Source organism: Lutra lutra, chromosome 14, assembly GCF_902655055.1.
Source record: "Lutra lutra chromosome 14, mLutLut1.2, whole genome shotgun sequence".
In the NCBI taxonomy this organism is placed as follows: Eukaryota; Metazoa; Chordata; class Mammalia; order Carnivora; family Mustelidae; genus Lutra; species Lutra lutra.
The window spans coordinates 83,714,877-83,739,302 of record NC_062291.1 but is presented as its reverse complement, the minus strand read 5'-3'; the positions used below and the strand labels follow the sequence as shown (position 1 = coordinate 83,739,302).

Here is a 24,426-nt window from a genome sequence, read left to right as displayed (position 1 = left end):
CAGGCACTGCCTGCATCTCCCTACTCACCCAGATGACGGGCACTCCTTTTCTAATTCCCAAAAAAGCACCACAGGCTGGTGACGCTCTGGACCTGCAGGAGAGGTCCCTTGAAGGGCCAGGCACTGAACCCATGGCTGTGTCCTCTGGCAGAGCAGAGCCATATGAAAGGGACACCCGCAGAAATGCAAGGGGAGATTATCAGAGCAGGTGACACAGTCGCACGGGATCCCTACTGGGGACACCAGGGTGTGGCGGACAGGCTCTCAAATCTCACACAAGTCCCCAAAAACCTGCCAAAGCAATGAATGTCCCCAGAATGAATGGGACTCGAAGACATTTCACAAGGCCCTGTAGGACGTGGTGCAGTGATCACCTACAGAGGTCAGAGGCAGAGAAATGTTTAATAACACCACGCAAAACTCCTGCCACCTTTCCAACACCTTTTCTTTCTCACAAATACCAGCTTGCTCAACCATCTTAGTTCATAAACAAAGTAACTTAATGACACAATTCAATTTGTTATAACACTATTTAAACACGGAGATTAAACTCTGCTGATTACATTGGGTTTAAAACACTTTCCTCAAAGGAGAAAATGAGGCCAATTTCCAAAGAAAAAGTGCACTCTAGGTTGACTTTTGCTTAACCAGAGTAGCTACAAACCAGAGATTAGCATACATTCTCTGGCAAACAATAGGAACGGAGGTCCAGGTCCTGGTGTGTCTGCAGTCTCTCTGTCCACATTAAACACCCACCACCTCTGGGGTCAGGGTTCAGGATAATTTGGGCTAACCATAAAAAATGTCAATTGTGACAAATAAACATGTGGATGTCAACCTAAAATGGGTGAAAGCCTAGAGAGGAGATCAGAACAGATGAGCATGGGAAGTTCCCCGGTTCTTTGTGAAGACTGCCCACCTCCCATCCCTTCCGCTGCCAGGGACTCCACTACAGCCCAACCGGCAGGCAGACATCAACAGGGGCAGTGTGGGTCACCACTGGTGAAAACACGGAGCTCCAGGGGGCAAACCCACACGCCTCACAGCTCTCTCTCTCTCGGGTCTCCCTGCTACACACAGAAGCAGGCTTACCAGTGGGCCGCAAGAGACACATTCACTTTAGCTTCAAGGACAATCTAAAAACCAGCCAGCAACATTACCCCAGGGGCACTTCAGTTCAGGAAGGCACCTGGGGTCCCCTTGAAAAAACAATGTTCTTGTCTCTCAGTTCTCACTGTGACCTGGAAACACTCCTCCTTCTGGACTTCAAGGAACTGAGCCCCCCACTCTCAGCTCTGGAGACACAGGTTTGCACCCTGACACCCATGAGCCTGGTTGTGGGTCCTCCTGCTGGCCTGACACCAACCTCCACTTCTCCTGTGTAACTCTGGGACAGTGTTTCTCAGAATCTGATGGCTCTGCAAGAGAAAATCAATCCAGTGGAAGCCTGGGGTCTGGGGGCAGGTGCTCCCAGGCTGAGGCTGGCTCCAATCAAAACAGCTTTAATTGGACCTCCCTATGGTTTTCAATTAAAGTGCAAATCAGAGAGCTGGTAATTGATGAGAAGGTGGGTCCTGGGTCAGCTTAAACCACTCTGTCAACAGAGGCCACAGTTCATTAATGCTTTAGTTGGGGTTTTTGTTTTGTTGTTGTTTATCAGGGAGGGGGCTGGCCGGTTCACACCAGAGAAAGCCAAAGGCTTCTCCCTCCTCCAGAATGTTCTTCAAACTCAATTCATACTCTCCTTTATAACAATGGGAAATGAGGCAAGAGAATCATTTCTTAAAAAGCTAGTGACAGGGACGCCTGGGTGGCTCAGTTGGTTAAGCGGCTGCCTTCGGCTCAGGTCATGATCCCGGCGTCCTGGGATCGAGTCCCACATCAGGCTCCTTGCTCGGCGGGGAGCCTGTTTCTCCCTCTGCCTCTGCCTGCCACTCTGTCTGCCTATGCTCATGCTCGCTCCCTCTCTCTCTCTCTCTTTAAATAAAAAAAAAAGAAAAAAAAAAAAAAGCTAGTGACATAAGATAACTCAACAATCAAAGAGGTCTAGCCACTTAAGCTCTACTGAGTTTCTGATAAGTCTGCATCTAACCGAGGACTGAGGACCGGAAGAATGGGTTTCTCCCACTGTTGCTGAGAGCAGCCTTAGGTAGGAGAAGTTCTGAAGGTGACTTGCCCTAGAGCCAGAGGCGAGGCCTCCGTAAACAGCTGTTTTCTGGCAGCGGTCCTGGCCAGCCCAAGTGCCAACTGTGACCAGCCCCAGGTGATTGATTCATTGCCTCTGCCAACAGAAGGTCAGCTGCTGGGAAACCTGTCAGTGTGGGATTAAAAACGATGAGTGCAAGATGGTGGAGTCAGGAGGAAAAACCCCTTCCATTACAAAACTGAAGAGAGATTCATCTCCAAAACAAAGCCACAGCTTTGCCGGGAGGAAGGAGAGGCCCAGGAAACCATGTGCTGGGACCAAGCATGTGACAAGGGCACAGAAGAGAAAATCAATGGTGCACACAGAGCTGGGCTGTGTCCGATGCCTCCACATTTCTCTGAGCAGCAAAGATGGAGTATCAACCAGTGGACAGTGACTGTATTCTCTTGTAAAATCCTGTATGTGCTTTCGAAAATGGCTGGGAGGAGAGGGGAGGGCTGGAGAAGACTCAGGAAGGCAAACAAATTACTTGCTTCCAAGTCTCATCAACTCTGGACTCTTTGCAAACATGTCATCGTGTCCCGCTCAGCCTTCCCCCACTCATCTAGGGGTTGGCTCTCAGCCACGCTCACAAGAGGGACCAGCAAGAAAACCTCCATACGCTGTATATCCATTGTCCATGTAGATCATGACCCAACACTGCCCATATCACCATCACCATCAGCAGCATCACCACCACCACCATCCTCGTTCTCATCATTAACATCATCATCATCATCACCATCCTCATCACCAACATCACCACCACCACGAGCACCATGACCAAAATCATCATTACCATCACCAACAGTATCACAACCATCCTCAACACCAACATCATCAGAACCACGAGCACCATCACCACCATCAACACTATCATCCCCATCACCATCATCATCATGACCATCCTCATCACCAACATCATCAGAACCATCAGCACCATGATCAACATCATCACTAACATCACCATCACCACCATCATCATCACAATCCTCATCACCAATGTCATCAGAACCACGAGCACCATCACCACCATCATCGCTATCATCACCATCACCACCATCTTCATCACCATCCTCATCACCAACATCATCAGAACCATGAGCACCATCACCAACATCATCACTATCATCACCATCACCACCACCATCATCACCAATCTCATCACCAACATCACCACCACCAGGAACACCATCACCACCATCAGCAGCAGCATCCTCATCATCATCACCACCATCATGATCATCAAACTAAAATGCAAACCATACAGCATTATCCCAAGTTCATGTAATAAGTGAACATTTGTAGCAATAAAACAACAGAATACATACCCTGGCCCTTGTGGTTGACTTCTTTGGCAGCAATGACTTTGTTTATAACAGTCTGAAGGAAGTCATTCTCCCCTGCCACCCTGGGTGAAAAACGGGATGACATGTTCAGCGGCTTGTGTCGAATGGCGTCATCCAACGCGAGCCTGGAGGGCACGGGACGACCAAGACCACAGGAGACAAAGGGGCACAGAGACCCAGAGGTCACGGTAACAAGGGAACACAAGAGATCATCGTCACCGAATGCGAGAGAGTGATCATGAATCAACGCACGACAAAGGACAGGATAGGTGACAAGAGAGACAGGGAAGAGCATTGATCAGGAAAATGCTGAACCACACAAGAGAAGTAAAGCAAACGAGGTCGACCCTATCCCCAGACATAAACATGCACCAAGCGTCCACTCCATTTCTACCAGATAATAAAAAAGGGCACTTATCTGAAAATAATGTGGTTGGACAGCATTTAATTGCAAGGAATGTTTAGATCTGTTTCTTCAATTTCAGTAATTCCTGACCATGGCATAGATCAAGGGGCAGGTGGTGCAAAGGGAAAAGCAAAATCAAGACCAAAAAAAATGATCCCTACAACTTAATTGCTTGGGGAACTTGGGTGACGACCAACCACTCTGCTCCATCGACCTGTGTTACCCAATGTGGCCTCTGATAATTAAGTGTGAGAAGAATGGCACAGTCTTTGGAGACATAAGTACCCTGTCTGAAAGGTCAAACTGTGACCCAATTATGAATGTAAACCATCAACATTTGGGGGTCCTGTGGACCATGAGTTGTTCATAGAAGCTACACTAAAACCAACAGTTAAGTACAAACAGGCACCACGTGCAAAGAGAAATACCACGTAGCACAGCAAACACAGCATGCAATGAGAGCAAGAAAATGGACATCAAGTGCCTAATGCTTAAAATCATTTCCAGAACCAAGGCCAAGTGTTATTTATCACATGAGGCCACATTACTCAAGAGAGCTGAGAACTGCTTTCATTTACTTCACCAAGTTAAAAAAGACAGAAAGAAAAAGATGTACTCTGTGTTTCCTTCCCTAAAACTTATCCTGCATATAATAAATCAGTTTTAATGGAGCAAAAAACGGTTTCATTAGCATGGCATTTCCCAAAGAACTGGTTTCATTGCTTATTTTGCTATTAAAATCATGCTTCTCTTTTGTTTCAAGCACTGGAAATATTAATCTGTGTATTAGTCTTCTTTTAATGGAGCAAGGAGTCACAAATTACAGTAAGAGTTGAACGTGTAACAGTATTTTTTAAGATGGGTGTTTTGCTGTAAGACAGAAAAAGATGGCGGCAATATGCTATCTCAGATGGCTCCTAACATGTCCCACTGAAATTTAAACTAGGGAATCTAAAACTAATAACTCCCCTAACTTTCCAAACAATAACCCACAGTTCTTCTTTTTTCCTTGACTTTTCCCAGAAGATACTAGCAGGCAACAGGTAATTTCAACTCAGTGGTACATCAGGGCATCAGGAAACTCTGAGGTCTAATAGATAAAACAGCATTCAAATCAGCACTGGGCTACATTATTTCTCATGGGCAAAAGAAGCAACTTAATATTATCATTTTTTAAGGGTATATTTTATTTATTACCTCAATATCTGCCCATGTTCAAAGATGATGTTTCCCTTGTTTACTGAGGAAACTTCTAGATCGTGCAGAACTGGTAACTATCCTTGTAACTATCTTAGCTGGGTGTGATTACAAGGAAGTACTATCCAACAGGATGTTCTGCAATGATGGGAATGCTCTAGATCCGTAATGACAGATACGGTAGCCACCAGCTACCTGTGGTACTGAACACTTTAAATGGGACTAGTGTAAATGAAGAACTAAGTATTTACTTTTATTCAATCTTCACTAGTTTTAATAGCCACATGTAGCTCATGATTACCATACTGGACAGAAGGTTACCATATTGGGCAGAAAAGCAACTCTAACAGAATAAAGCCACAAAACACCTGTGTCTCCAGTTCTGTGTAGCGAGACACCCACTTCAAGCTGGTTAATGCAGCGTTTTCAGTTAGTCTCATGTTGGGAAGATCACAAAATTTTCCACTGAGCAGACTGTGGAATTTCCTAGACTAGACTAGAATTTCCTTCTGACTAGACCACCTGCCAGCGAAGAAAACCACTCTAATCCCATCCTAAACACGTGGTTCTCCAGCCTGGGGCTGAGTACGGGGATCCCTCATGCAAGAATGGGTGGTACAAAGGGAAGCCTAGCTCACAGCTCCAGCCCACCTTACCCCAGGGAGACTCGCTCAGCCCCACGCTGGGTATCCCCAGCCTCCAAGCCTCCTCGGCCAACACCTGAACACAAGGTACAGGTCCCAAAATAAAATCTGTTCCAAGCTTGGAGCCACTTAAGTAAAAGCAGAAATGAGAAGAGGCAGAAGGCGGAGCACTCTGACAGGTCGTGCCAACATGCCTTATGGTCTCCTCTTCTAAGACTTCCCACCCCCAGCAGGAAAATGTCTCTTCTGATTATCTTAAACCACTCTAAACCTCTTCCTCTCCATGGCTGTCTAAGATGCCCAGTGAAATGGCTGCAGGCTGTTACGGAGGTACTCTCTCACCTTACTCTCCAAGGAAATAACTGACTCTTTCGACCATTTCCACGGGATCTACCTTCCAATCAGAGAATCAACTTAACAAATCTCCTCTAAATGTTTTCCAAGCTTCCCGCACCTCTCCACACACTCAGCTTCCAAACTAGATAAACCCTAAGAGTGGCGAGCACAGACCCGGTCCACTCGAAGCAACCAGAGACAGAAAATCAGCAGCATGATTATTTGCTTCCAGCATTCCTTCTCGCCTTATAAAACAATTCGTAATTATTTTGTTTGGTTTTCTATTTTAAACGGAGCCACCTCCCGTGATGAATTTGAATGTACTGTATTTTGAGTATGTGAATAGCTACTAGAAAACATCCATGATGCAGAGAAACACGCATGCTCACAGAAGGGTATTTCTGCGTGTCCCGTGTGATATAAGGTGACTCCCCTGAAACACACAGAGAACTTCTCCATGCAAGACCATAAAGCAACTGTAACCCAAGATTCTTGGGGCTACAAAAATGCCATGCAGGATGGCAGTGATTCCACAAATTCTTCATTATTAGAAAAGAAGCAATGTCTACTGGTGCTGAATTTATAAACTTAATTTCCAAGAGAATTACTACAAACACATGTTCTCCATGTTCTATCTCGTCGATGCTCTGACGGCTCCATACTTACGGCTGGAAGGGAATGAAGTGCTGCTTGTCTTCGTCATCTACTTTCCCATTTATGATATCTGTTACGTCCATCACTGGGGACGAGAAAAGAACATTGTTTTGTATAAGTGCTATAATCAGAGAAAACAAACAAAGAGGAACAGCAGATTGTCTTCTGACTAACAACAGCATAAACCGTGCGGTGGCAATGTTTTTTTTGAAATAGCTGAGTTTACAGCACTTCCATGTTCAAAAGAAAAATGAAGTTATATGAAAATGCTGGCCCAATGGGGTTCAAACAGCAGAGTTCCACTTAGCACACTCCTTTGCCTGGGAGCGCCTGGGTGGCTCAGTCAGTTAAGCGTCTGAGGTTGGCTCAGGCCATGATCCCGGGGTCCTAGGATCGAGCCCTATGTCACACTCCCTGCTCAGCTAGGAGCCTGCTTCTCCCTCTTCCTCTGCCTGCCTCTCCTCCATTTGTGCACGCTCGCTCTCTCTCTCTCTCTCTCTTTTCTTTATTTTAAAATACTTTTAAAAATAAATTCATTCATTCATTCATTCATTCATTCCTTTGCCTAGGACACAACAGACACTTTAGAGATGCACTGCCCAGCAGCACGTCCTATGATGAGATGTTCTGGAACCACAAGCACCTGAAATGTGGTGGTAGGACCGAATTTTTCCTTTGATTTCATTCTTCTACGTAACAACCGCCTGTGGCCAGGGCCGACCACACTGGCTGGCCCAGCTCTGGGGCATCTGAAAGTTCTCGCATTCCCCCGAGTGACATCACGATAGTAAAGTCACTACCATCCACCAACCCACTGCACGCCCCCAGCTGTGGACACTCTTCCAAGCACACCAGAAAAGCGATTCCTCACCATCACCTCCTGCACAACTAAGGAAATTCAGGCTCAAGGACACAATCAGATGACCTTGCCCCAAGTCAGAGAGCCAGAAAGTCTCTGCTGGTCAAGCTGTGACCGACACAGCCTGAGACCCCAAGAAGAACAGTCCTGGACAGTCACCCTCTCTCTGTTTGACCACCACCCCTGACCGCAGAGAGGTGGGCAGCAGGCCGGCTTCTCTCTTTGTGGTGCCTTCCTTGGTGTCCACAGCCATCAACTTCAAATGCGGACAATTTCCATTTCTACCACCTGACCCCCAGAAATGGGGAGGGCTCTAGAGGACCAGAAGAGGGGCAATGCCCGCTCCTGGCTGGTCCAGTGGAGCCCAGGGAGCCCCTGGATATGCTCCCAGGCAGAACGCAGCCCCACGCCCTCTGCTATACCAGTGTTCCTCCCAGAGCAAAGAGCCTATGCGTGTGCTGAGAGATGCAGGTCGCAGAAGCACACACGAATTGGAACCTCTGGTTGCGGCTGCTCTGCAGTGTGTGGCCTGGACCGCAGTCTCCACCTCCTAGAAGACGCTCCCAGCTTGAAGCCTTCTTAGATGCAAGCGATCGGCTCTAGGTGCACCTATCGTTGGATGCTCCCGTGCCCAAGCCCACACTTCCAGCACCAGCCTGGAACTCTGGGCCACGACATGAGCAATCTGAGCCTTGGACACCACCTGCTGCCCATAACCCACGGTGGACCACCTGCCTATGTGTCTGCACACCTCTCTCCTCCGTCGCAGAAATGATCCCGCCAACTGAGTGTGTCCCCTGGTCAAACACGCCCAGTGTCTGCCCCAGGAACACATCAGAAACCCAGCCAAGTCTCGCAGGAAGGCAGCGAGGAAGCAAGGATGGGGACTCGCATCCAGGCAGGAGAAGGCAGCCTTCATCCTCTATGTCCTGGAAGTGACCGCCCTCCCAGCAGCTCCCAGGACCCCCTCCCAAGCCCGGAGGCGAAGGCCGTGACAATATGGACAGATTTCATGGGGTGTCTCCCTCACGGCCGCTTGCAGCACGCTGGCCCACGCCACAGAAGTTCTTGCTCTGGCTGAGAGCCCGGCTACACGGAATTCTGAATGACATATGTCTTAACGATGCTTTTTGCTTTTTCGTAATTTTTATATCCCCGCTGTTGCACTATATTAAGAGAGAAATGTGACATGCTATTTTCCATAGAAGGCTTCCAGAGAACTATGGGCTTAAAGGTCCACGACACGTTCATCTGGGCTCTGTCGACATAAACACGCAGAAGTTATTCTGGATAAAACCTCAAAATTAAGTTCCTATGTGGGAATGGGAATTGCACCACAATGGGCAGAAGCTGATTACCAAAAAGGTGACCCACCTTCTGAGGTGGGGAGAGAACAGCCGGAGGGAGGACGTCCAGAGTAGATCACAGGTGCTCACGACTTCAGGACAGCCCCACCGGCATGCTCAATGCCGCATGTGACACAAGGAGGAAAGACAGTGTGACGGCAGCGGCCCACTGTCTGCTGTCTATTTCAAGATAACCGTGTCCCCCTCACGGCAGGGCCCATAGTGGCTCACAGGTGATGCTGGTTAAAGCAGCAATTCTAATTTCACTGGCAGGCTGTGGGGGCTGGGCAAGAATACATTTTTCAACAGTTCTCCAAACCGTTCTCAGGTACAGTTAGCATCAAGAATCACTACATTCAAATATCTATCATTCACACCAAAAACATAGAGCTTTCTTCACCCTCCCCCAGCAGACTGGGGATACCTCGCCTTCCTCCAGCAGAATGGGGACACCTTCACCTTCCCCCAAGCAGACCAGGGACACTCTCACCTTCTCCCAGTAGACTGGAGACACTCTCACCTTCCCCCCAGCAGACTGGGGGGACACCTTCACCTTCCCCCAGAAGACTAGGGGGACACTTTCACCTTCCCCCAACAGACTGAGGACACTCACCTTCCCCCCAGCAGATGTGACTAATCTCTCCCTTTCCTTGAGCTGTCACCAAAATAACAGAACACAAACATAGAGGACAGACGACACCTATTTCAAGATAACCATGTCCTCCTCACGGTCTGTTCTCCTTCTACCTCTTCATCACTTTTGACTATTCAGTGCAAATTCCCTCCTAAATCAATCGATCACCAAGTCCAGAAACCCTGAAAGCATCCAGTGGCTGGCTTTCCTCCAGGCTGAGAATGTGGGTCAGGGTCTCCCTCAGGAGATGGGATCTGCTTGAAAACCAAATATATGATTTACATCTGAAACTTGCAGACTGAAGCCTCCTGAGCTGCGCGTCCACAGAAACCACAAAGAAAAGAAGACTTTTTTTCTTCTAACAGAAGAGTTTATAAATCAGAGCAGCCCGCTGTCCAGCATTCAGCTGCAGCAGCGCCTACTCACAGTGAAAGTGAAGATCCTGAAACTCAGGAAAAGGAGAAGGGTGCATTACCGGCCACTCCGAAAGGCCGCCGCAAGCCCGAGGTCAGTTTCCTGGTGTTGTTGTCCCTCAGCTCCATGCGACCCACTCGAACGATTTGACAAACAAAACTGATTTTGTCCCTTTTCAGGTCTTTGCTTCCGAGGTCCTAGAAATATTAATTTCCATAAATTATTTTAGAGAACCATTACTCAGTGCAGGTTCAATTGAAACAGACAGTAAAAAGATGGATTGAAATGCTCTTCTCTGACCACTTTTTAGCATCTTAATAAGTTATTCACATAACAAAAAGGAACTGAGTAACAACAGTCGATTAATGTTAAGCAAACTTCAGATACAAGTTTAAGAGAGTGCTGGGGTAGATCTCTGCCACGGGGATTCACAGGGAAGCTAGAGACCCAGAACAGCTCTGGGAAGGCATTTTGTTATTACTGAATTCCCATGGATTGCAGGCATCCCAAGGATCCATGCTCCAGCAGGGAGGAAAGACAGAGGGAGGTCATTAAAAATAATCATTAGGATGGTGGATGATTCAAATGAACTGCTTTGGGTGTACTTACAGTAAAGACAGCTCGCAAATTATGTAATCTGTCTATATCTTTAGGCAATCCTGAACTGGACCAGCGAACCAGGTAGTTTTCACTTGAAAACAAAAGAAATAAAAGCGAATTCATTTTCCAAATACAACAGGGCACTAAACAAACACCCACACTGATTTATGATTACCATCACGGAGGTCCACAATGCAGGAGACTGCACGAGCTCAGAAATGTCAGCCACACCACACAGAGCGGCTCTTCCACTAACATGCAAGTCATCTCCCAAACAAGGTAGCAGTCGAAAACGGTCAGTACAAAACCTTGAGGGGTTGTCATTTGGCATGTCTAGGGTTACAACTGCAGTGGAACTCTTTGCAAATGTCATTTCAAAGTTCATTATTTTAAGAGCATTACTGGTTTATTTAGACTGATTATAATCCAAAATCCAGCATTCATTCATTTACAGCATAAAAAAACACTGCACGACTAGTTCACAGCCTTAACAAACAACTATGCTAAATACACAAATTGAATCCTAATAAGAAATGAAGTCTGTATCAGAAATGAGGATGAAATTCATCCATTTGTTCTGTTTTCTGTCACATACTAACTCTTTAATTTTTTAATAATACAGGGGTGCCTGGGTGACTTGTCGGTTAAGCACCCAACTCTTGATATTGGCTTAGGTCAAGATCTCAAGGTCATGAGATCGAGCCCCGTATCAGGCCACACACTAAGAGTGGCGTCTGCTTAAGATTCATTCTCTCTCTCTCCCTCTCCCTCTCTCTCTCTTCCCTTCCCCACCCTCACACGCATGTGCACGCTTTCTCTCTAAAAAAAAATGTGAATAATATAAAGGAAGAAGTTTCAGTTTTAAATGCATACACATACACACGTCACACATAATCTAAACCACAATTTTTTCCATATGGACAAAGTGAAAGTTATACTGAGAAACAAAAGCAAGAACTAGGAAAAGAGACCGTATTACAAATAACAGGAATGGCAGAGACGAGATCTATAATATTTACATTTATACTATTTTGTTCAACAAATTGTTCAACATATATTAAGTGAGAGCACTGTAGCAGGCACTGCTCTAGATGCTGCTTTCCAGCCAATCATGTTGCAGAAATAACAACAGGCCAAAGGTCCAAAAATAAAACTTACAAAAAACTAAAAGCTTAAAAGATTAAGACAAGAATGATACTCTTTTGGGGGAAAGGGGGCAGTCTGGAAACAGAAAGCCCTGCAAGGACAACGCAGGGAACAATCAGTTCAATCGTCAGTTACCAGATCCCTAAAACATTACGAGACCAAACTCTACGTTCAAATACCCACATGCGTGCAGGGAAGAAGAAAGGGGACGCTGGCCCAGAGCCCAAGCCCTGCCCTTATGCAGTCCCAAAACAGCACTGGCTTCAGCTGCTGGGGGAAGCCCAGCCAGCGGACGACCCCACTGCTATCTGTGAGAGCAACAAGTATGGCGGTTCCAGTACCGTTCTCCTAACACTAACCCACTAACCAGAGAGGAAAGCCTGCAGCAGGGAGGCGTCACTGACCTGATGAATTTGGACTCCACAGGGTCATAAAGAGACATGAGCACCTCGGCATCTTCCCCGATTTTACAAACCACATTTTTCAGGTTGACAAACAAGGCCAGAGAAGGGGTGGCAGCAAACTTCGCTTGTCTGTTAATATCTATGTTCTGCTTTTGGGACTAAGTAGAAATAAAATAGAAAGTGGAAATTAGCAATACCCTCACTTTCTTTAGTCTCCCTCACTTTCTTTACCATTAACCCTCGCATTCTTTATTTTCGACAGAAGAAGAAACTATGTGCAACCAGTTGGCATAAAACATTAAAGCCACAAGTCACTTCCTTGCCCCACTTCAAGTTCTCAACACATGCACACACCCAAAGGAAAAGTAATTACACCCTCTGCAAAGGTCACAATCCCATCAGAGTTTGTTCTGAGTCCCGTCCTCAGGTACTCGAGGGTCTCCTCAATCAATCACAATGGCGTTTGCAAGCATACTTGCTTAATTTTCATTTCTGCATTTGGCTAAATCCTCCGAGGACATTTCTGTCTTATTCACAGTTATGTCCTCAGGAGGAGGCACACAGCAGGTGCTCAATGAAGACTCGCTGAATGAATGGCTGACTCAATCAGCTGATTTCTGAATAGCTGCTAGAGAGAAGATCCCGTTACAGACCAGAGAGGATGAAGAATATCAGTGAGACATGTGCTCCCTGACCTCGTCGAGCTTAGAGTATGTCACTCCGTGGGCTCCTATCAAAGAGGAAATGCAGAATCAAGTCCTGTTTCCCATGATATGAGAACACGAAGTCAATGTCATTAAGACCCTGCCTCCTAAGACAGAGCAAGTGTTGTACAACACTCCCCCCACCAAAGGATGAAACTCTTTCCGGTCATCAGCAGCATGCTTTGACCTGGGCTCCTTTCCATTCATCACTACATGAAGTGTGCGGTTCAGTTGTGCTTTTGGGGGATTTCCTAGTAAAAATTCTGGGCTTCGCTGGTGTTTTATTAGTGTTGAAAGCAGTTACGGAGGAAAGGTACTCCAAACGTAAATGGGCACATTCTGGAGAACAGAACTTACCTTTTCTTCTTGCAATCTTTCCTCCACTTGTTTAGAAGCTATTTCGTGAGCTCTAAAGAGACTGATAGTGCTAGTTAGTTCTGGATCCAAAATGTTCCCGTCTTCATCTCTCACCACCAAGTCCAGGTCAAGAATTCTACAACAAGAAAAATTCAGAACTTCATGGACACAAACCAAGGGCTTTGAAGTGTGGGTTACTAAGTACTACGTAAACAGCGTGGACAGTTTGAAGCATACACCTGCTGTGTATATTCGGGGGAGGGGTGGGATATATAGCATGTACAGAGAGAGTGTCTATATGTACGTAGTCATTACTCATATATATGTATATATGCAATGGCATACAAACCCACATGCCCAAATACTCAAAACTGGTGGTTGTGACTATCCCATCATCACTAAGCTGGGGAGAAGAGGGAGGAAGAGCTGGAGCAGAGGTATATTCTATTCTGGTAAATTTTATCACATAGCTTTCCTTGTACGTACAGCCAGTTCTAATCCCCAAATAATCCCACCAGAAGATCTTCGATAAAGACATTCTATTATGTTTCAACACCAAACATGTGGAAGTTACCCACAATAACATTAAGCAACTTTCTGGCCAGATGGCTAGACGTAGTAGCCAACTTAAAACACGAGCAGCATCTGTCTAATAAGTCTGTCCATCTATATCTAGAAATGTCTTTTGGGCAACACTCTGTTTCCCCAAATCCAAGAAAACTGTTAGGTGATTTTTAGCACAGTTTTCATTTAAAGAATAAACAAAGACCATTATGTAAAGAAACAAACCAGGAGCTGTGCTATGTGATGTGTTACGGTTTTCTTTTTAATAAGATATGAGGATCTTAACCACAGATGCCTTATACTTTGCCTTTGGGATTTTCTCCCTGTGATTAACAAGTCGATAGAAGCAGGAACTTTTCGGGGTTTTTTTAAGCATACAGCAACGTAAAGAGTCTGCTGAAGGAAAGATAAATTTCAATTAAGTAACACCTTTAACAGTTACAGTTTTAAAAGGGAAGCTGACTTGGTAATAACAACTCCAACCAGACAAATCCATCTCTGACCTCTCTTCTCTGAAGGTGACATGCCTTAACACTGGATAGGAGTCTGGTGCCATGTCAGGCGGGATCATTCTGCTGTATATGCTGGGCCACTGCACCATTTGGAAAGGCAGCACAAAGACCTTGTTTTTCCCTGTAAATATCTACTGAGTAAATCCACTGATGGTGAAGCAGAACCAACTGGGCCTGTCAGCAACAGGAGGGTAAACAGGCCTTTAAACAAAGAGTCAGAGGCTTTTTGCTCTGCATGAACACAGCCTCAGTAGTTGCAGTGATTGCGGGGTGCCTCAAGAGGAAGAGAAGAAGATTTTTAAAAAAGAAAAAAAAATAAGGCTTTTGGGCTCTCATCAGTTGTCTCTGCAACATGTTCCACTAATGAGGAAAGCCCCTCTCCCAAATATCACAGCTCATCCAAACCATGAACCTGCCCCTGGGAGGAGTCAGTGCTGGTATGGTTAGGGTCAATGCTAATGAGGTGGGTAGAGAATCCTTTCCTGTATGGGCAGAGCCAGTGCTGGCCTAGGCCTATCTACAAAGCTCCTGGCTTTAGGAGGAAGGGGCCAGAGATCCCACAGGCCACAGAGAATTAGGCTCCCTAAGGAGCCAAGGCCCAGGCTATGTACCAGCCTGCTGCATACATCTTGCCATGTGCTCCTCCTCACTCCTGCCATGACAGGTGGTCAGATCCATTTCACAAGAGCAGAAATCAAAGCTCAGGGAACCATCTAGAAGAACCCAGAGCCTGGATTCTGAACCAGAACCCTCTCATGGCCGCGTCTAGGCTCCTTCCAGAATGCCACATGGAAAATGGTACAGGGAGTGGCCTGTCAGGGGTCTTCTTCATGCCAACCATTCTGTATATTTTGCAGCAACCGGTGCTCACATGGCTCTGATTCACAGTGAGCTTCTACTATGAAGGTAGAACTTAACAGAGCAAGAGGTCAAAAACTGTCTTAATAAGGGGCTGTATTTCCGATCAAAGTAGTAAATTATGTTTTGAAACACTTCCTTTCTTAACTAGATTGTTCCATGACATGATGTACTTTGGTTCTTCCCACAGCCAAATTAAGCAGGTGGTTTCTGAACATAAGTTTAAAATACAATATTCCAACAGAAAACAGAATCAAAGCTCCAAAAGTTTGTTGTTGTTCTTCGTCGTTTTCTTGTTTAAGCAGGTCCTCATGAAATGGTTTTCCCTGCAACAATATCTAATATCCTACACACAGATTTAGTGGGGCGGGGGTGGGGGGGAGACACCTTCTCCTGTAGGTCTTTTAATCCAAATACTACATCTAAGTAATAATGGTTTTTTAGAAACTTCTCACACTTGAAAGGACGAAGCACTAGAAAACAACATTATGTTATAATTCTGATTTTACAGAGAGGTTCTTTAGTTTACCCAGGGCACCTTTCAGCTAAATAGCTAGGGGCAAACTTCTCCCATTCTCTGAGCACACAGTCCTAATATGTAAAATGAGGGCTTCTGACTCTTCCAGAAGTTCCCCAATCTGCAATCCAGCATGGTCCAACCCTATTTTTAAAAACTGTGATTTCCAGCCAGCCTTCCACATCTTAGAAATCAGAATCTTCAGGAGTAGGTCCCACAATTTTATATTTTGAAAGCTCGGAGGAGTGATTCTGATACAGACCAGCGTCTGGGAATCATGTGACCAGATCATTTTTAAATGCTTCTTGCATCTCTGACATTATAGGAATAACTAGAGAGTTATCCCGTGGGAAAGGGCAGGGCCTCACTCAGATCACAGACTTGGCAGAATTGGAATGAGGCAGCTCAATCCTGTTCGGCATCAGGAAGGCTTGCCAACGCCGGCATGCCCAGCGCGCGCTGTGGAGAAGGGAGTGCACCACTGCTGTAGGCATTCGAGCAGAGCCGAGTGGAGGCCCACTGTAGACAGGAACTTTTGCAAAAGACATCCTTACACAAAGCACAATTAGTTGTTTATCTGAGATTCAGATTTCGCTGGCTGTATCTGCATTTGCCAAACCTGGAGCCCTTGGCCCGGTGTTAAGTTTCAAGGTGACCTCTGACGTCCCTTCCAACTCTTAGAACTTAGGGTTCCACAAAGCAACCTGGTGCTTGTTATTGCACAAAGTACCCCTAGGTCTGGACTCCAAGTCAAGAACTGTGAGCAGAAAACAAAAGAAGTCCCTTGTCAGGGAAAAATCACAGCAGTGCCACCTATGGAAGAGTGAAAATGACAGGCCACCCCAGCCCCAACTTCTCACAGATCACTACAGGTTTCGACAATGTCTCTGAAAACTCCTGATTTTTAGAATCCAACAGAAAATAACCCACCCTTTCAAAAATGAAAACTATGCCCTTATTGTGATGTTAGAAATTTTTTTTATGATAAAATAGGATTTCAGTCTCCTCAAGGCTTACAGTAATGTTATTAGATTGGATAATTTAAGCATGAAATCATCTTTCAAATGAACAAACCTGTTTCCATAATCAATTTTGGCAGTGACCTTCTTCTTCAGTTCTTTGAGCTCATCCTGCGGCAGAGTTCCAGAAAGAATCTGCGACCGCCACTCAATGAGGTCGTAGATCATGTGCCGCACACTTCGGAACATCTCCCTGTTGTCTTGCTGCAGGGGGGACAAAAGCCGTGCGTGAAGCTCTTGGTAGAAACAAGCACTGTGGATGGTTTTCCAAATGCACGTGCAGCACGGGCTTTATGTGATGAGAGTCAATCAATGTCAAAAGCATGAAACAGGAACACATGATATGGAGTCTGCTTCCCATCAGGCACTCACAGATCAAAAGGATGAGAAGTCATACACAATCCTCAATATTCCAGCCAACGTTCTGAGTATGCGCCCCTGAATCGAGAAGTTAACCAGAGCAAGATCTCGACGTGGAGCTGCAAACTGAGCCCTGAACTAGTCTAGAAGTCCATGGCCCGAAGATCGGCTACCCGGGAACTCCCACATATTCAGCGTGAGCCTGAAAATCTTGCCATGGAGTCTTCAATATTTAAAGACTGTGCCCTATGCCACACTCAGCGCACCAAGCAACTGACCACCTGGGCCTGTCATCAGCCGAGTTAGAGGGAATAGCATCACACGGAACCATACGTGCCAGGGTTCGCTCAGCGCACACAGAGCAGTTCTGCAAGGAGTAAAACCTTAATCTACAAGCTCTTGGGGCATTTACATCAAAAGGAAAACACAAATTCACATTTTTATCACTTTCTGCATATTTTGAAGGCGTTGATGGTACCAAAAAAAGGTAATAGTTTTGCAACAGCCAAGAGCACAATTCATCAAGGAAATTAGGGATTGCCCCTACCTCCTAAAAGAAGCCAGTGGTTCCTTCCACGAAAAGAAATCTAGGAAACACTTAATTTGATTAAATTCTAAACAGGGTCCCTATAAATATTAATATGTGGCCACTGCTACTTTTTAAAATAACTTCTGCTCTACATCTCTGAACCTCTCATCCCACTATTTCTAGCATGTGACCTTCTTTTATTTTTTTTTAAAGATTTTTTTTAAAGATTTTATTTATTTATTTGACAGACAGAGATCACAAGTAGGCAGAGAGGCAGGCAGAGAGAGAGAGGAGGAAGCAGGCTCCCTGCTGAGCAGAGAGCCCAATGCGGGGCTCAATCCCAGGACCCTGAGATCATGACCTGAGCCGAAGGCAGAGGCTTTAACCCAATGAGCCACCCAGGCGCCCCAACATGTGACCTTCTTTTAGCATGTGACCTATGATCCCCATCCCAGTAGATTATCCTGTACCCCACAAACTCCTCTTCCCAGCATTGTCCTAGTGTTCATTTCTTAAATAATAACTAAATGGCCAAAATAATGGTTTATGCCACAACTAGGTTTATCTCCTCTTAATAATTCATTTTTCCTAAAGCCTTATCAAATATCTAAACTCCATAATATTCTGCTAGCTTGTCTACAACCACAGAGCACAGCAAAAAAACCAATTCGTAGAAAAGTACTGTAATGAATTTCTTCTAGCTTTGTACAAATCCAACAATGTAAGTCCACAACAGGGAAACCCGCATTTCTAAAAAGGAAACCAAGGTAATGGCCGGCCTATCCCGGGTGGGAAGGCTAGAGCCATGCCCACTAACGGATCACTCAGCATCAGCCCTGTTTGTTTTGCTGCCATATTTTTGTTTAAAAATTGCTAAGTTGAACATGAAAGACCGACTACAAAATTGCTCAGATTTACACAAAACATTCATGGCTAACTTCACGCTTTTCGGTTTTTGAGAACATTTGATGACCAATTACTGCAACTGCTTATTACTGTGCATTTACAAGAAACCACTGTATAATCAAAAACAACAAGCCTGCCCAGAGAGCAGCTGTGGGACTTTTGCAAGTTTTCTGTGTTCCCAAGAAATCGATGCGCTGACTTCTCTCCAGAGCCCTTGCTTTGTGCTGACAACATTAGCATATGAGAAATCAACACTCTGAATAGAAATACAGGCTTAACAAAAGGTAATCTTCTGCAAATAGGAATTTATGTGCAAAGAAATGCCCCGAGGGAATAGGAAATGGAAGATGTCAGAGTCTCAACCTCCCTGCGTTAATAAGGCTTCTCCCGTGATTGGGAGAACCGGACAGTCATACATGAAGCCAGAATGCAAACAACTTCCCCACCTCTGTAACAGGCACGCTTAGGTCTAGAAGACTATGTAGTCTTACTCAAATGATAAGACACAGACAATGGCAAAAGAAATAAATAAATAAATAAACAGCAATTGTTCTCTACTGCATCCATAAATAAGCACCCATTACAGCTTAAAAGCAGATTTTAGTTTTCATGATCAAAACATAAACGCTGCGGGTTCATCAATGCAGCCTGCCTACTCCTGTCTTCCAAAGTGCTCAAGCAGCCGGTCTCCCGTTCTGCACAAGCAGGCGGAAATCCTCGGCCCTTCCCTGTACCAGTGCTTTGTCACAGTGAGCATGGCCGCACCCAACGCAAAGCAGGTCCACGAGGACAGACAGCCCCCCAGGGTGGCCAGAATAATGGGCTCTCTTCGCCCTGAGCATGACTCAGTCCCAGAAGTTCTGCTTTTGAGGTTCCCAGGGAAAGGAAAAAAAATCCCATTGGTACAACAAGGTCCATAAAGACCGTTCTCTGTTTTTAAGCTTAGATTCAACATCCCGTTTTCTCACCACGTAGAGCTGCCTCCAGATGGTGGACCACTCTCGGAGTGTTGTGGTGACTTCCTGTATGAGCGGGAGGTCGCCCGGGATGACCGTTTCATGTTGCCTAAGGGAAAAGAGGAAAGGACAGCCACATTCATGGCTTCATTAGAGTCTGCAAGTTGTACTTGTAAATCCCAAATCTAGTCCACAGAATTAAATATTTAAGCAATATATTTATTATAAAAATAAATATTTTTTTAATTTAATTTAAGCAATATATTTATTATAAAAATAAATATTTAAGCAAGTCCACAGAATTAAATATTTAAGCAAATGGAGAGAAAATATACAAACAAGACTGTGTCCACACATATGAACACACACACCTCTAAGAATGACAGGGCATATCTGTACAGAGCCCAAGTGTGTTCACACATTCCCTACGTGTAAAGGCGTCCACCTCGCACATCAAGGTAAGACAGAGGCGGCAAATAATATCCCATGAGAAGTCTTCAGAGCACCAGGGTCTGAGAGTACATTCATAATATGTGTACCCATCTATCTTACAGACACCATCAATTAGAGCCAGTCTGTGCCGCGTTAAGATGCAGGCTCGGGTTAAGATGATTTTTACATTTCCATCATGCATAAAACTCACTATATGATAACACATGAAGCAGTTACCCTTGGTGAAACACAAATGAGGCCTCAGCTCTCTCCGATGTCCGGAGGTACTCCATCTGATCCTAGCACTCGATTACCCTCTCCCTTTTCCCTGCACCCCGAAACAGCAACCCTGGACTTATTATTAACTTGCTATCTCTTTGTGCCTTTTTTTTTTAAATCCTATCAGCCATTGTCTTCCGGTCACAGGCCCTGGAAGGGAGGGCTCAGAATACTTGGGACTGCGGGAGACATGGAAGGGAGGCTCAGGAAACTGGGCATCCAGAACAGACCATACTCCAACTACATGGAATGTGCAGGGATTCTGAGCTAGCCACCGCCCCCCCCCCCCGCCCCCGCCAGCCACCAGCTCTGGCTACAGCCCATCTCGGTGGGCGGGACCCTCACTTGGGCTCACATTGGTGTTTAGGCCTAGAATGACCAGCTGATGGTGGGGACTCCCAAAGACAGAGACAGTGGAGTCCCTGAGAAAAGGCCAGGCTCTGTGGACAGGTGTGGCAGCCTGCGCCTCCTGGAGCAGCAGTGACGAGATGTCCGAGGTGTATGGGACCACTCCCCACAAAACTACTTTCAGGAATGCCCCTCTGATGGGATGTCGTCAGTGTCTATCACAGAAAGTGGCTGTTAGCACAGCCAGGCCAAGTCCGTCTCCACTGTTCCCAGGAAGGACGCTGATGAAAATGTGGTTCATCACGCTCTGCGATGCCATCCGTAGAAAGCCCGGGGGGACAGATTTCTCTTCTCTCGCAGGATGAGCATGTGTGGCAGTACCTGGGAGGCTTCTGTCCTCCGGATCCTGAACTTCGTGCTGAGTCCACTGGGCTCTTGCGCTCACTCCCCGAAACTTGGAGCTCCATCAGAGGACCCTGTTTCCACTACACAGAGAAGGCCCCACTGCTCACACTGTGTCCTGGTCTCAGTTCTGGATCCTTCTCACTTTCTCCCTCTCTGTAGGTCTGATCTGCCCCTGGAACGAATATGCCAACTAGCTCTTCTGTATCAGATCTGGCTTCACTGTATTACCATCTCGTAAGCACCTCATTACCTGCAAGGGGTCAGCAGTGTACAAAGCCAACAGCGGCTGCCTCATAGCGTTGTTTGTAAGACCTAGAGAAAGAGCATCACGCGGGGCGTGGAAGGATGGGCAGGACACAGCAGACGCTCAGCCAACAGGGGCGGCTCCTTAGTCACCTGGCTCTAAATGATCAGGCTAGGCATTAAGGGACAGTCAGGGCTGGAGGCCCCGATCTAAGCATCACCCACAGAGAGGAAACACAACAACATGGGCCATGTCAAACAGAGGGGCAACACAGGGCTAGGAGAAGGACAAGGAGAGTCCCCTGGGAGTAGTGGACAGTTGGGGAAATAGGCTAGGAGGCAAGAGAAACAGGGTACAAAAGCATCAGAATAAACAAGGGGCTTCGGTGAAGGCGCTAGCCACCAGTGTCCCACACTGCAGGGAAACACCAGAAGAGCAGCCCTGAGAAGATATTGGAAGCTCCGACATGAGGAGACATTGGTAAGCCACGGGAGCATGGGAGAGAGGACAAATGGGAACAGCCTTGGTTATGGGAGAAAAGGTAGAGAATCAGTGGCAGCCAGCACACAGCAAGGATGTGAAAGTCAAGGGGACACAGAAAGAAAAAAACCCACCAAGAGAGATGGGGTAATGACCTTGGAGAGCAAGCAGGCAGGTTGTGGGGTGGGATGACAGAGCACCCTGCCCTGGAAAGGAGGAAGGACCATAGGGAGGGGAGGTCGAGGTCCACAGACCTCCGGAGGAAAGGAGGAGTGCTGAGACCACCTGTCAAGTCTGAAGGCAGGAGGGTCTTTACAAGGAGGGAGGCAGAAAGCAGCTGAGAGTGGGTGGGAGTAGCCGCGGAGAGGCAGGACCGGAGTAGCAGAGTGGGGAGAAAACACAGGGAGCCCCAAAGCATAGGCAGAGAAACTGTCTCTTAACTGCTTCTGTCCCCGGTGCACCGTTCAGTCACTCAACCTGGGGCATCTCCCGCGAGCCCCAGAAACGGGAGGCAATGTGTCTGTCTATGTGGGTGTCACTCTACTCACTGAGAATCAAAATAATCTCTCATTCACATTACTAGTATGCTTCATATTACATTCTCTATGTGTTCTTTTGTATACTCAAAGTGCTCTCTTATAAAAATTAATCACGGTCTCACTTCTATATTGACTGCGATACAGACAGATGTAAAATACGTTCAAGGCAGACTTTGTTCCATTATTTCTACAAGAGTCAAAACTTTGCTTTTTCTTTTCCGTTCCCTTTAAAACTCTGCACACAAAACATTCTATCGCTATAAAAAAATACTGTATTACAGGTCATCCCCATCTATGCCTCTAAGTTATTTTCTTCGTTTTAATCACCCATCACGCAACTACAGAACCCGAGCAAGTCCTTTTCATATGTTAAGAGTACAGTGCTTGGAAAGGCAATTTTGTAATCAGCCGAAGAGATGTCATTATGCAGTAATCATATGATTAGTAATTTTATAATTTCCATATTTAACTGAGGGTGAAGATGTAGAAGAGACAAAAAAGGAAAATATTTTAATGCTCCTTCTTCCAAGTTCACACCTGGCTATTCATCTGCCATTCCTGTCTAATGGGTTCTCGTTCTATAAAAGTCCTTTTAATGATCTCATACATCAGTTTTATGACCTCTAAGAAACATACATGACAATTACACAAAATGTAAATTCACACACGTCCCAATTTACCAACTGTTGCTTTACCCTAAACTCCACTGGTGTCATAGCGTTCAAAGTTTTCCAGAAAAATGGACTCAGAGCTGGGGGGCTGGAGCCTCTACCCAGTGGGACTGCTCGTGGAGAAGCACAGAGCACTGGGCCAATGCTACCCAAAACCAGCTTCAGGTCTGAGAGGCACGGCTGCAGGTCCGGTGCTGACTTGAGACTTTTCAAAGGTCCAAAGCCATGTTGTACACACATCTCTACCCCAAGCCCCCTTTCTCTAGCCAGAACTCCTGTCCCATCACGGTCACTCACACCCACATCCAACCCCCTAACAGGCCCTGCCATGTGGCCCAACAGCAAAGTCAAATGCAATCACCATGTTTCTTCATTTCAACATTAAAACCAGACTCACCCTTTTCCTTCAACTATGGCTTCTTTAAGATGAATATATGAAGCAGGAAATATACCCTTTGGGAGGGGAAAAAAACAGTAATTTCATTACCAACTTGAATACCAACCAAAAATCAAAAACCACCCTGACAAGGGGAGGGTAGGGATGGCTGGATCGCTCTTAATTCTGCACGGCTTACGGTAAGTCTCACATACTACACAGTGGGGCAAACAGGAAGTATGAGCTCAGCCTGCTCACGTTTCACGGAGACTACAGATGTCTCGGAAGAAAACAGAAGCGATCCGTGTGCCAGGAAAAAAGTGCACAGGACTGGCCTGTGTCTTCCCCACTGCATGCACCTCAGGTCTGCTGATGCCCTTGACTCAGGCAGCTCCAAAGCCAAAGGACGCCTAAAAACAATTTCTGATGATGGTCTCCGACAGTTCCTTCTTTCCAGAAAAGTTAAAATGGCCATGGAAAGTTGATTTCCACCACTTATCATCACATATGCATGGAGGACTATTTGCCTGACCCACAGATTCTTATCAACCTCCCAAAAGAGGGGCCATGTGAGAAAATACAGAAAGTGGGCAAATTTCCCCCAATCCACACAACTACCAAACACCGGTTTCACAGCTCTCGGCATCCCCCAAAGGCAGCATGCATGGGAGCTGGGGGCTTAGCAGCACAGTGTGCGAGGGAGTTTCTCAAGCGCAAGTTCAGTGTCGGGTGCGGACGGCAAAGTGCTAGGGGCTTTAACCAAGACTTGCTGTCCTGATTCCTAAGCAAACCAAGAGCCCCCTCTCTGGAGTGAGGCAGAAACAAGGACCTGAAAGCGGGTAGTGGGGGAAGAAGCGCTGGGATCCGGGGCTGCCCAGCACAGCCGGAGGGCTTCCCGTGTGAGATTTAGTGCGCGCAGCGGAAATCTACTCAGCGGCCAGCACTGGTGGTTTCCAGGCACCTGTTGTGTGAAAGGAGCTTCTGACCGCGTTTTCCTGGCATCTGGCCCCAAAGGATTTACACAGGAGGACCAGAAACCACAGCTACTAATCTGTGTGGGAGGAGCATGGGCACCCCAGATTCCCGCTCCTCCTGCGTACACGGAAAGCTGGAATTTCACATAAAGAATTATCACAGAGACAGGGGCGGTCAGGCAGGAAGACAAAAGGCTGAGCAAGAAAGCGGACTAAAGGGCC

General features: G+C 46.2%; 1 protein-coding gene across 5 annotated transcripts in view; it reads right to left on the bottom strand.

Moving 5' to 3' along the window:
* DOCK1 (dedicator of cytokinesis 1) overlaps positions 1–24,426 on the bottom strand; it is a 509,676-nt gene that overhangs the window by 413,933 nt on the left and 71,317 nt on the right. For 4 of the 5 annotated variants that reach the window (XM_047703535.1, XM_047703534.1, XM_047703533.1 and 1 more), the window contains exons 4-12: positions 23,252–23,307; positions 19,469–19,565; positions 16,761–16,909; positions 13,236–13,371; positions 12,175–12,332; positions 10,634–10,715; positions 10,086–10,221; positions 6,784–6,856; positions 3,517–3,659 (exon numbers count right to left, since the gene is read on the bottom strand). In XM_047703535.1, the coding sequence (XP_047559491.1) occupies positions 3,517–3,659; positions 6,784–6,856; positions 10,086–10,221; positions 10,634–10,715; positions 12,175–12,332; positions 13,236–13,371; positions 16,761–16,909; positions 19,469–19,565; positions 23,252–23,307 (1,030 nt within the window). The remainder of the gene's footprint in view (positions 1–3,516; positions 3,660–6,783; positions 6,857–10,085; positions 10,222–10,633; positions 10,716–12,174; positions 12,333–13,235; positions 13,372–16,760; positions 16,910–19,468; positions 19,566–23,251; positions 23,308–24,426) is intronic. The other variant, XM_047703532.1, reaches the window with a different exon arrangement.